The sequence below is a fragment of the Anthonomus grandis genome, chromosome 3 (genome assembly GCF_022605725.1).
Source record: "Anthonomus grandis grandis chromosome 3, icAntGran1.3, whole genome shotgun sequence".
In the NCBI taxonomy this organism is placed as follows: domain Eukaryota; kingdom Metazoa; phylum Arthropoda; class Insecta; order Coleoptera; family Curculionidae; genus Anthonomus; species Anthonomus grandis.
Window position 1 is genome coordinate 3206552 of NC_065548.1, and position 14546 is coordinate 3221097.

General features: G+C 31.7%; 1 protein-coding gene across 3 annotated transcripts in view; it reads right to left on the reverse strand.

The window, feature by feature from the left end:
* Positions 1-14546, reverse strand: part of LOC126734700 (uncharacterized) — a 95832-nt gene that overhangs the window by 64753 nt on the left and 16533 nt on the right. For all 3 annotated transcript variants that reach the window (XM_050438419.1, XM_050438418.1, XM_050438417.1), the window contains exons 6-9: positions 9144-9240; positions 8939-9094; positions 2386-2531; positions 2025-2327 (exon numbers count right to left, since the gene is read on the reverse strand). In XM_050438419.1, the coding sequence (XP_050294376.1) occupies positions 2025-2327; positions 2386-2531; positions 8939-9094; positions 9144-9240 (702 nt within the window). The remainder of the gene's footprint in view (positions 1-2024; positions 2328-2385; positions 2532-8938; positions 9095-9143; positions 9241-14546) is intronic.

A 14546-nucleotide genomic window follows, 5' to 3' on the forward strand; every position in this document is an offset into this window, starting at 1 on the left:
AACTTTTTAAAAAAACGCTCGGACCCGTCGATTTTATTTTCGAGCGGGACACTTAATAATCACAAAATCACTTTCCCACCTACAAGTGATGGGAAATCTTAAATGGGAAGGGGGGTCGAGTGATACCTCATTGGAAAAGTCTTTTAATTCTCTTTACAAGGGTACTTGGTTTGACGCAATTTAAGTAAGTACTTTTTAAAATTTTCGCATTTAAACCTTAAAAGATAATTTTCAATATTTTTTACTTTATCATAGACTACTAAAGGTACTTTTAAGAAAAACAATGCCAGGCAGTAGGACAAAACCATCAAGTATTATGAAATTATGAGACAAAAAATTAGATCGTATATTACAGAATATTTTGACTTTAAGTCTAGTCATTCAAAAAATTATCGCAAAAACAGATTTAAAAAGAATTTGCTTAAGTGTTAGCTTATAATAAATGTTCAAAATGGCCACCTCCATTCTCCATACAATAAAAAAGATTTTGCTCAAAGCGTTGTCGCACGTTCTGCAATACTTCAGGCGTGATTTGAAGACACTCATTTACAATTCTGCCTTGTAAATCTTCTAACGAAGTGGGTTCAGTCGCATAAACCTTGCTTTTTAAGTGACCCCAAAGAAAAAAGTCTAGAGGTGATAAATCTGGCGATCGTGGAGGGCATTCAATAGCACATAATTATGTAAAAAGAAAAATTTGAATGGAGGTACAAATGTTTTTTGTTTTTTGTCGATAACTTGTTTTTAGAAATAGGACTGCAATAAAGTAAATAATAATTGTTTTGTTTAAAACGCTCATGAAAACATTATAATTATGTCTTAAACCTTTATACAAAGTGTTAAAGCTTTTCATGAGCTTTAAAGGAATAAAGTTCATGGAAATTTATTGTTATATAATATGTATACTGTCTATTTTCGATGAAAATCTTTCTTTATTAAAAATTGTTATTAATATTTTATTGTGAAGTAAAAAAAAACTTATGATAACTTTTATGAGGTCCTAAAAGACACTGTGTATGAAGTACCTTATGTCAAAAACTTGGAATTAAAAATAAATATGTATCTCAAAAAATTCTATGAAGTACCTATTGCATTTATAAGTAGAAAAGACGTGAGTAATTTAAAGAAATATTCTACCAGTAATAAAGAACAGCAGGTTGAAATAGACAGCAAATAGCTATAAATAAATTAGCTGCCCTAAAAGTGACAATATACTAAAAACAAATTTCAAAGAATCGCAGATTTCATCTCTGGCGAAAATCGCCGCCACGGAAATTGGGCATAAAAACCTATTATTTTTTTTAAGTTTAAAAATTAAATGCCGCCGCCACTGATGCTGGTTTGACAACTGATTGATTCATATAAACATCCACCTTGAAACGTGATGACGTAAACGCAAAGATCCACTGATCCAACTATAGATCTCGTTTAGGTGATTTATCTTTAGATACCTTAGTGTTTTTAAGAGCATATTTTATTTTTTATAAACAAAACTAACTGTTTAATTTAAAAATTATTTTGTATTTTTTTTTTGAAGGATGTGTTTCTGTCTCATGTTTGTTTTTAGACTTTTTAGTTAGGTTGTTAGGTAGTAGGTACCTAGGTATGTAATATGTAATACGTAATGTACAAATGTACTGAAAATGTTTTTAGTTCTGAATTTTTAAATAATTTGTTTTCAGTTAACTGCATTTTTATTTGCTCGGGATACTGTTATTACTGTTAAATATTTTATTCAAAATATAATTAGGATCGGTCCCGGGATCCCGGGATTTGGATTTTTATCGCGGGATTTCAAAACGGGCTCCCGATCCCGAAAACTGGAATTTCTAATTATGCCACTTCGTTTGACAAGTTCTACAAGACCTTAAAAAAAATGACTTGACTTTGAAAACCCCTCGGATAAGAAAGAAAGAAGAAAACCCCTTTGGTCTAGAAAACTATAAAACAAACTAAAAAACTTCTATAAATTATTCACCCGCATATTAGTGAATTAAAAAAAAGGAACTGCAAACCCAACTTACGCTAATATCGGCGACGGTGTTCTCCTTAACAATCTTCTCGCGTCTCTTATCGATATTCGCCCGATCGGTACTGACGGTGTTCTCGAGTTTCCTCTTGGGCGTGACCTTGTCCTCGTTAATAAAATCGATAATCCGCCTCTCGGGTGCACTCAGTTCCATTAAGCTGCCCGCGCTCTGCGATCGTACCGGTGCAACCGCCGATTCCGGTTTGGTTTCGTCGGAAACGTCGCCGGTCACGACCAGTTTTTCGCTTTCTAATTGCGGGGCGGGCGGTGCTAGCGATAGTAAAACGTCCAATCTAACCTGGAATTGGTTCGAATTAATTAGGCGTTGGGTTGTTATAATGTCGTTGAATAGTTACGGGTGTTTGGTTGGCCAGTTCTTCGCTGATGTCCAGGCAGCTTAACTCGTAGGTCTCGTTGACCCACCAGTGTGAGCAGATTTTTTCTATGTCCGATCTCTTTTTTGGGTTTACGGTTAGCATGTCGCGTATTAGGGGTGAAGCAGCTGAAACATGCAAAGTCATATTATTAGGCTTTATGGTTTAAACACCGAGATGCTATTAACACAGCTGTAATGATTAAAAATAGATCTCTTTTTTTCAATTTCTTTAAGACCCGCAACCGAGAAAATAATCGAAAGGTACTTTCAATAACTTATAAAATATAAAAAAAGATAGAAAGATATTTTTATTGTGAGGTTATGTCACTAGTTTATTCAGTCTCATACTTTATTTGTTTAATTAATAGCAAAAATGGGGTATTTCGTTAATATACAGCCGTTTCACTTACAAACTAATAATCATAATCAACATTTAGTGCAAAATTACCTTCGAAATAGGCCTATTTTATCCAGTTTACAGACAGTCAAGTGAGACTGATCATGCTTTTTATTTTAGATCAATAATTATCTAAATGACTTTTAAGGATATTTAGACCTAAGCATGTGTAAAGTCGCTTTTGGCAAGAACTAATTGTCTTTCATACATGGGAACTTTAAGCAAGTACTATCACTTTCTCCAATAAAATTTGTAAAGTGTTCCCATCAAGGGAGGTTTCTCTACTAACATCACAACAAGGATCAAACCTGACTTTATATAGGTGAAGTTGCTGGTATTGTAGAACCTCAAACACGTGTCAGGAACGGGAAGAAACTTGGCAGAGAATCAAAAAGTTAAAGGCATACATTTTAAAAGTTTATTTTAATTTCATATATGAGTTAGATTAAAGCGAGATTAAGCGAAAAAAAAAGGCCTGAAAAGAGGCTCCAGTGAGTAGGGACTTCTCCGAAATAGCCAAAGGTGACTAACTTTTATCATTAAATAAACATATTTTTTACCATAAAACCACCGAACAATAACAAGACTAGAAGTCCCACTCTCGGTCGGGTGTTTGAAGTAGCGCTCTCAAATACGAGCCGCCGATCGCAAAAAAACTACGCAAGTGTTCAGCTGTGTCGGCTCGTACGAGGGTAATGCAGACAGTTAACGGCGCATTGGCCATCAAAATAAAATAAAGGTTCACTTACCGGGGTGTTTCAAAAAAAAATCAAACTATGTAATTAATATTATTGTGACCCATTCTGTTTTAGCTGTAGGTATTTAAATAAAAAAGAAAATATTTTAAACTGTTTAATTGATTGAAGATCATAATTATAACATATCCTAAATTATTATATTATACATTACATGCATACATGTAACTAAAAAATAAGAAAAACGACATTATCAGTAATCTTAATCTGTTTCATTGCTGAATAATACTTGTTCTACACTTGTTTGTGTTGCTTTTGTTTCTTTTAATCTTCTAGCCTCACCTGAAATATTAATTTTTTTAGTTTATCTTAACAATAATGTTTTATAACAAATTGTTACAATTCATGAAATAAATCAAGGTAAATTTATCTGTATAAAAAATGAACACACTTACTAGTTTCTCCGCTATTTTGCCATACATTTTTTGACGGGACAGCGTTCTACAGCAGATTTGTTCTTACGGTATTACGCATTAAGGTTTCCTGAGGAAAATGTAATTCGCAGACTCTTAATTTATTACTACATTTTTCTGGAGTCATATTGGTATACCTATGATTATTAACGAATCCCAAATCCTGCTTCCAAAGTTGACATTTAGAAATATCATTTACAATTTCTTTTATACTAATGAATATGGAAAAAAATTAATATTATTATTATTATTGTCTCTCATTTTAATAAAATTATTACCCTCTATTATGCATAAAATATAAATATTAAAAAAATTATCATTCAAAACTATACGATTATATACGATTATACTAAAACGATTCTATAAATTCTTACCTATGTTCATCCCTGGGCCACCGAAACAATGATATTTCTGTCCCTTCTCTAGTCAAACATCCATTAACACAACACATTCGTGGCATTTTATCAGAATCCTTAATAAAATCCCTAATAAAACCAAATCGCAAAACAATCGCTATAACGTTCTAGCACAGTATAGTTCTACCTATAAATAGCTACTCTGTGAGACAACTGTTATACTACTTTAAATATGCTATATCAGACAGCCGGTATATGCATTTTGCCTGAGAGCGACTTCGAGAGACTTAAAAAGAGTAGCGTCCGATATTCGAGTGAGATAGGCATAAGAAGAGGCGGAGCGTTAAGTGAACCTTCTAGTCTTGTTATTGTTCGGTGATAAAACGTATGCAAATTTGGTGAAATTAATTAAACAAAGCACAATAAAGAAATAGTAAGAAAATCTTGGGACCAATGTAAATTGGCCTTTTTCCAGATATTGACACAAAACTTAAATGCTGGATAAACAACACCTTTTTAAATCTGCACTAAGGCAAGATCGTACTTAATAAAAACAGTTTACTTTTTGTTCCTTTTATATTCAAAAAAAATTAGTTTGTTTTTTTGTCCCCATGAATATTTTGATAAATTTAATAGTATTTAAATCAATTTATTTCAAGTCGAAGTTGACCAATTTTTCTAAAAAATTGTGCCATAAATGTGCTTTCCATGAAATTTAGTTTAAATTAAAGGATTTTTTAATGGAGAAACAAAAATTTTTCTTATGATAAAATTAATAGTTTTTGAATCAAGATATTAATAAAATTAATAGTTTTTGAATAAATTTCTTCCAAGTCAAGGTTGGCAAACTTTCCAGAAAAAATAGCCATAAACATGCAAATTTTCGCCTAATTTTGATGAAATTTAGTCTAAATTAAAGGGTTTTTAATGGAGAACAAAAAAGGTTTCTATAAAAAATGTTAATAAAACTAATGGTTTTTGAATGAAACTATTAATGACATCGATAGTACCCACCTAGAATATGGATGTCAATGTACATTCAAGACTTCAAAAGCCAATTGGAACAAGCTAAATAGGGTACAATACATGGCAATCCGAGTAGCTTTAGGACTTATGAAATCCACACCAATAAAAACAGTTCTGTCTGAAGCAGGGAAAATGCCATTGGAATTGAGCCGCAGATGGATATCTACCAAATTTATATCAAAACATATCAACATACTAGATGAAATCATTTACAACATGATCAGCATATATACAAACATTAACAATGGATCCAACTACTGGAAAAATGTCCCACCCACAGCACTAATACGACTAGACCTTATGCTGCAGCACATACAAAGAATACACAAATCGCATCTACTCCCATGCTATGAATTTTCAAGGAATGAGCAAATTGAAACAATACAGTTTATTAAAACGAATCTACGTAAAGAAGAAAACAATAAAAGGAAATTTTTACAAATAATAGAAAATTACACTGACTATACCATATGCTACACTGATGCGTCTGTTGACCCAGAAACAAAAACATGCGGGATAGGAATAGTATGTGAAGATCCGCCTCTGAAAATACACAGAAGATTAAGTGACTACACTCCTATATCTACTGCAGAAACATAGCAATCCGGGAAGCAGTCAGAACCTTAGCCCATCAAAGTAGAAAACTAATAATAGTCACAGATTCTCTTAGCGGAATTCAAGCCATAACAAGAACAGGCATAAATAAGGACACTGACTACATAACCTTAACAACAAGACAAGAAATTCTCAAGAGCAAAGACACAGACATGAGGCTACTATAGGTACCAAGTCATACGGAAATTAGGGGCAACGAAAAGGCAGATGAACTGGCCCAATCCGGAAGAAATCTGGCACGAGTAAACCAACCAAACCTGATTGACTCAAGACGATTTACCCAAGATAGAAGGGTAAATCTTCTAATATATGTGGGAAGAGGAATTCAAGAAGTGGAGACAAGAAAAAGTAAACAGTACATATACACAAATGGAGCAGAAGCCTCGAAAACAACCATGGTTTAGTGATATTGAATATCAAAGTAGGGACATGATAACAACAATGACTAGAATGCGGACCAACCACTGTATGACACCAATTCATTTAAATAAAATAGGAGTAAAAGACAGCCCAAACTGTATATGCGGACAAATTGGAACCCTTAACCACTTAATATTTGATTGTGATATGGATGTGATAAATTGTAAGCTAAGATACGATATGGCAATAAAAAACTTGAATGGCCCTGTAAATATTGAATGTATACTGGCTAGACCCAATTCTAAGACCACTCAAAGAATTATTGAGCACTTATCAAAGACGACATAAAACTGTGAACTAAACCCACATAAAGCACTTTAGTTGATGGCTTAAAGCTGATAGCATGTAACATGCTTGACGCGTGAGAATTTATTTAATCTTTCTAACTAATCTAAACATTTCCATTCCTATTTCCTTTAAAGTTCCCACGAGAGGCATGGACAATTCCAGACGTGTCGGAGAAGTGACACACCTTTCATAAAGGCATGGGCTTGGGCGGCTGTCGAATAACGACATGGTAGCGAGGAAGAAGAAGAAGACATTGATAGTTTTAAAATGAATTTGTTCCAAATCAAGGTTGGCTAATATACCAAAAAAATTGCCATAAATATGCCAGATTTGACCCGATTTTCATGAAATTTATTTTAACTTGAATAGTTTTTTATTGGAAAAAAAGTTCTCTATGAAAATGCTGCTGTGTTTGAATACGAATTTATTCCAAGGCAACGTTTTCTTGACTTGGAATAAATTCATTCGACAATTTTTAAGGGGGAACAAAAAAGGTCCTTATAAAAATGTTGATAAAATCAATACTTCTTAAATCATCAATGTCTGTTTATACCAAGACAATTTCCATGAAATATTAAAAATGAATTTTTATTGCTATGAAAGCTTAAGTAAATTAAAAGTCTTGTACAGTGAAATAACATTATTGTGAAAATCTTTTTTTCAGTTTACTGCCAACGAGGTAACAAAATCGATGGGTGGTAATTTGAATTTGTGCCTACTTTTTTTACTTTTTGTTCCTTTTATATTCAGTAAAAAATTATTTTGTTATAATTGATAGTTATACTGGGTTATTATGTATTTTATTGTATGACCCATCTACAGAAATATTTTTTTTAGTTGTTATTTATGTTTAAAACCTATAATAAAAAAAACCTATATATCTATGTTTCATTTATTTAAAAAAAATTCTGTCGACCTCTGACTTGGACTTTCGACTCGTTTCAAATTTCGTTTCTATGGAACTGAGTCAAAATCGTATAAAATTAACGATCCGTACTTCAGAAAGTTTATTTGGATGGCAAATGTTTAAGCAATTTTTGACTTGGTTTCCATACGACGATATTTGAATGAAGTCGAAAAGCCAAACCCAAATACCATTTAAATACATTTCAAATGAATATTCAGTAAATAAAACACTTGTATTTAAACAATTATAGTGCTTTAAGACAATAAATACTACATCAAATTAAATCAACTGTGGGTTAAGGTTGTTTAAATAAGACTCTTTAATAATAATTTTTGTCACAAAAGAAAATTTTTGAAAAAGTTCATATTAATGTAATTTACACCTAATATTCAGTCAAGATTATACCCATTTTTAATGACTAGGACCTTTCATTGCATTTAACATAGCGATTAATTAAAACCAATGTAATTCAATCATTTCATATTTTAGTTTAATAAAATGTTGATAGTGTTTAGATAAGATCACAATTTACTTCAATGGTTCTTATGTTTGAAGTAATTTTATGTAATTTTTGAAGTTAAGTTGTTCATTTTGATCTCGAGCAGGACGACCAGATTTCGGCAGATCTCTAACATGACCGAATTCTCTAAATTTAGCCTCTATTCTACTCACCACCTTTTGACATATCGGAGGACGATCAGGATGGATTTTATTGAATAATTGAGCAGCTTCTCTTTGAGTACGTGTTCTACCACCAAACCCAACCATGTACAGAATTTCTATTTTTTCTCGTTCCGTTAACTTTACCATCGTGAAAACCGCAACTTTGCTCGTACACTTCACACTTGACAATATCTGTTTGGCGTACAACTGTCATACAGTTTCTATGAAAATACACGGTCACCGGCCAACAATAAAAAAACACGAATGAATGGAATTTTGCTCTGTATAAAAATTCTCAGAGATAAAGTGACTCGTAAGGTGAACTTCAATAATAATGTTTGGTCGTCTTTTTTTCGATAACTGTTGACTTTAGGTATAGGACATGATGCATGAAACATACGTAAAATTCCACGCGAAATTCAACGATGAAATAAAAAAAAGGTGCGTTCATTTGAAAAAATGAAGTTGATGGTCGTAATTTATTTTTGAGCAACGCTGTATATACAAACTTCACGTACAAAAATGCGCAACTTGAAATAAAAATCGACGGGTCCTAGCGTTTTTTTTTTTCGAACACACCCCTTTAAATGGAAGCGTTTTCTGTGTGCAAGAAGTAAATTGAAAATACATCAGAGATCCCTTTAAATATATCGTAACTTACACTACTAAGTAAATAACATAAATAATACATACGGCTCGGTTTCGACGGCTCGTAATAGTCTCCCTGCGATATCTGCTTGACCAGTCTTTTAAAGTTGCTACCGTCGAAAGGCATAGCGCCGTAAACTAACGTGTACAATAAAACTCCCAGCGACCAACAATCCACTTCCGGGCCATGGTACGGGGTACCTAAAAACCTTAAATTAGCTAAAAAAACAAAACTTATATGCTAACGTACCTTTCACGATTTCCGGGGAGGCGTACAGGGGCGACCCGCAAAACGTATTGAGCAATCGGCGGTCGTCGAACACGTTTGATAAACCGAAGTCTGCGATCTATAAGAGAAATAACATTAGAAAAAAATTAATCAAAATGAGAGGCTTGGAGTGGGTGGTTACCCGAAAAAGTACCTTTATTTGTAGAAGTTGGAACAACGGGTCTGAAACGCTTTTATTTTCAGTGATTTTTTTGTTGATTATTTTTATAAAATGATTATCGATTAGGAGGATTCATTCGTTCATTATCAATTAGGATTAATAATTATCGATCAGGAGTGGTTTACTTTATAGGGAGATCCGAAAAGAACTTTAAATTAAAAAACCTTAATTTTTAAAAGTGGACGCAAAACTGAGATTGGAAATTATAGGGGTGTTTCCTTGCTTTCAGTTTTCTCCAAAATATTTGAATCAATTTTGATTGATGAAATATTCAACACCTTCAAGTCCTATTTTTCTCCGAAACAACATGGCTTTTACAAAAGTAGTAGTAGCGGATTTTCAGGATTTTTTAAGTGAAAATATCGAAAAAGGCTATCAGATTGATGTTGTTTACACCGATTTACAAAAAGCATTCGACAGTGTATGCCATAGTCTGTTGACAAAAAAACTTGAAGTATTGGGAGTACATGGATCATATCTGAAGTGGATCAATTCATATTTGGAATAGTCGTACTCAACAAGTCAAGCTAAGGGGAGCAACTTCAAGGGAAATTCGAGTGACTTCTGGAGTGCCTCAGGGATCACATCTTGGGCCAATTTTGTTCCTTTTACATATAGTTTTCCATATACATTAGACGGATGTTTGCTGGAAAGTGTAGACACTTTAAAGGGTTATAGAATGCTAGGTTTTATTAGGAGACATTGTGATCAAATCAGTGATATTAGAACCATAAAATGTTTATACAATAGTTTAGTTCGTAGTAGTGTTTTAGAATCCAACTGTATTGTCTGGTCACCATTTTATAACATACATATTAATCGTATAGAAAGAGTTCAAAATAGGTTTTGCAAATTTTTACTTTATAAAGATAGGTTCCCTTACGAAACTATTTGTTATAACGTTAGATGTCAGCTAGTTGGGCTGCAAACTTTGGAAATTAGAAGAGAAATAATGCCAGAATCTATTTTTTGTTTAAATTACTTAACGGTAAAATGGATAGTTCTTATCTTTTAAATAGGATATTATTAGAAGTCCCAAATAGGGTTACACGTCAAAGGATCCTTTTCTATGAACGACCTCACCGTACCAATTATGGATTTAGAGGGGTAACAGACCAACTAATAAAATTGTATAATACGCACTATAGTTCGTATGATCTATTTACGGGAGAGTCTTGTAATAGTTTTAAAAATAAGGTTATAAGAGAAACAGGGGGATAAGTTAAATAATATATGTAGCTACTTTATTTTCTTGCTTTTTTTGTTTGATTTATAAGCTTATTGCAAATTATTTGTGTTTTTTTTAAATGTTTACATCTTTGGTGGTTTTAAAGTAATTTCCTACCTGTTTTAGTTATTTGGATTTATAATTAGTTTTAGTTGAGGCATTTGAAGTAATTTTTATGCCACCTTTATGTTTGTTCTTTCAGGCAGGTTTTATGTGTCCGAACTTGATTTTTACTTGATGTATTAATCATTAAATGTTTTACACTCAGGAATCTTCGTTCTTCACCAAATTGGTCAAAATTAGATTTTTCTCTTTTTATTCATTTCATTTATTCAAAATGGGTACAGAATAAATTTACAATATATAACACAGAGCACCTAGATATTTTCTGTGTTGACAGTTAACTATAAATAAATAAATACTTATAGGAGAAATATAAGTCTAATATACAAATAATGAGGCAGTCTTTTAGATATTAAATTCCCTAAAAATTGAAGAAAAAGCCTTCGAAGTTTCAAGGCATTTTTCAAAATTTTATTTTATTCAAATTAGAATAGACATTTTATTTTAATTCCTCTATCCTTCTTCTAGTCTTAATTGTAATGAAGTTCGAACATATTTTTAACTGTTAAATTAAAAGAAAGTTTCAGTCATTAATCATTTTATTCGCTTATGTAAAATTTGTTGGAATTCTAATACAAAATTCTCCAAAGGCATAAAACCTTCCAAGGCACCTTCTAAATTGTTATCTATACAATTAGCTGTATAATGTATAAAATAGATGTAGAACTAATGTTTTCAGTTTATAAAATAGTAGAATTATGATGTATTTCCTATTCTGAATTAATTTATTATAGATGCCTTGAAATCAAAGTTTTCCCCTTCAAGTATGTATTTCATGCAAATATGCTCCTTTCAAAGCCACCTCTGGTAAGAGAAACGGTCCTTCCAAGGAATATTCTAATCCAGATGTCCAGGGCTGCATTTTTTAGTAGGCACAACATAACTTTTCACTAAAACTATGCAAAAACGTTCATCTGTAGATATTTCCAGATGATCTTGTACTCCGAGTTTTCTGGAAAAGCCCTTTAGAGTTCTCTAATTTGATTTATTCAATGTAGAACTGAAAGTTTGTTTAAACTTCTGTGTTCTTTTAGTGTTATTGATAATAAAGTTTTAAGTTATTTTCAACTGTAAAATAAAAGAAAATATTTTCTACTAGTCACTAGAGTATTTCCTTTATATAATTTTTTTCTGTAGTTTAAATATAAAATACTCATTGTTCTTTATAGACAAAAAAAATCTTACAAGACCTCTTATTTTGGAGATATATCTCTTTTTAGGAAACATCTGGTAAGCCAAGCGGTCTTTGCAAAGAATATCTTGATCCAGATGTCCAAGATATTATTTTTCAGAAAGGACAACATAACTTTTCTATAGAACCATCCAAAACAGTTCATCTATAGACATTTCCAGATAAATTTGTATTCCCAATTTTCTGGAAAAGCCCTTTAGAACTGTCGATTTGATTTATTAAAATTAGAATGGAAATTTTATTTTAATTCCTATATTCTTTTAGTCTTAATTGTAATGAAGTTCGAAACTATTTTTAACTGTTAAATGAAAAGAAAGTTTCAGTCATTAATCATTTTATTTATTTATGTAAAATTTTTTGGAATTTTAATTTTTTAGGCATAAAATCAGTCATTTTCGTTTCAGACTTTTAAAGGCATTTTTAAAAATTCTGTCACAGGCGTTCAATGGCTTCCAGAATTTTTCCCTATTTCCAGGTTTTCAGGTGTAATTTTTTTAATGTTTAACGTAGTTTTTACGGTCGTAAAAGTCATTTTGGTTTCAGTCATTTTTTATTTTGTTCAGGTATTTAATCTTTCGCGAATTGAAAATAATGTTTCATGTCTTTTAAAATTTAATTCCGTGAATTGGCAATCATTTTTCCTCATTTCCATGGCTACTAAAGTTCTTCATTTGTATTGCCGTCCAAGGGTCACCTAATTCATGTTATAACCAGATAATAAACTAATTATTAAGTTGACAATATTCAGTAATTTTTTAAGTTTCTATATATGCAACATGAGAAATGTTTACACATAAAAAAATATAAATTCAACTGATCTCGGTCTGGAAAACCAACTACACTTGCAGCAATCTAACGACTAGTTAGTTAAAATAACTGTGAAAAAGTAATTAATTAATTACAATATACATGGATTAAAAATAACATTAAAAAAAAATCCAAATTCCTACTAATATGTATATCGCTTACTAATTATAAATAAAGGCTTTTTATTATATATATATATATTTTTTTTGGCACCAGGTAATAGTAATATATTATAGATCTTAGGACCAAGATAATCAACTGATTTGAGATTCAAATTTGTCAGACTATTTGGTATTCTTAAGTTTCCATGTACATTAGTCCTAGTTGAATATAAATGACCAACATAGTTTTTTAACAAGGGTTTTTGATACATGACAGAACAAACATACAATGATCTTACATGTAGGATTTTTTCGCTATAAAGTTGAAATTAAGGTGTTCGTTTATCTTTTCCATATTTATAGCAAAATAATCAAGCCAATCTTTTAGCTTTGCAAGACCTATAGCAGTTTTTTTCTTTAACTTCACTCCAAGTATCGCCTACAAAGACCACAACCATGTCATCAACATAGGAATATTGTTAAACTGAATAGTGATTTGTCCATAAGATGTAATCATCTTTTGGTAATAAAAGCTTATTTTGAACTTGAATTTGAAAATCACCGTATTTCCCTCCATCATTATATTTGTTAAAGCATTTCTATGAAGTGTAAAAAGTAGTGGTCCTAGAACGGTGCCTTGAGGTATGCCCATAAGTAGTTCTGATGGTTTACTACAAGTATATTTTGAACGAATTTTTCATACATTTTAAGCGTTTTAGATTTAATTCCTAGCGTTTTATGTAATTTTTTTTCTTGGAATTAGTAAAGCCGTTAAATCAATTTTCGCATTTTTTAGGCTATACTTCTACGTCTATGGATTGTAAATATTTTTTCGCTTTTTTCAGGCTGTTTTTTCATACCTTTTAGGCGTTTAATGTTATTTTTATGCCTTCCAGGAAATTTTCATACCTTGTCGACATCTTAAATTTAATACCAGGTAATTTTATTTGATCTAAAATCAATTTTTCTAGGCTTAGGCAATAATTTTACATGATTTCCTGAGATTGTAAATATTTTTTCACGTTTTCCGTCATTTAAGAGTAGTTTTTTATACCTTGCGGACATTTGACGTGATTTTTACATCTTCCAGGTATTTTTCAAATATCTTTTAAGCATTTTAACTTTAATTTTTGGCACTTGATGTTTTGGAGGAATTGTCGAAACTGCTGAAAGTTCATTAGGTTCAATTTTACAACCATTCATATAAAAGGAGTATTTATCCCGCCTGTTGAATATACTAGAAATCTGGGCCTTGTAATGGATGTTGCGATGAATTTTCGGCAGTATGTTTTAAAGAAGCTGTGCTCTGTTTACTTTATAATTGAAGAGCCTTAATTCTTTTAAATATGTTCTTCCTGACCATATTAAATACCTCTTGGTGGAATCCTTAATCCTGCCACAGCTAGAACCCTGTAACTCAGTTTACTACAGCTAAGCGTTTTGCTTATGGAGGTCGTAAGTTTGACCACATCACTCTATTATATGTCAATAATTTAAAATACAAACATTTAAAATACAATTTTCGTGTTGACCTCCACTTTGCTATGTTTGTATATCGAATTGTAAAACACAACTCTCCATTTTATCTTACAGAATACTTGACTGCAAGGGGGCACTTTACATAACCTCAACCTTAGAAATGTGGCAAATTTTGATATTCCCTTTTATCGCACAACAAAATTTTAAAACTGTTTTGCTTACCGTGCGGTGGAATTTCTCAATGCAAATTATTTGCTGGTCAGTATTCTTTTAA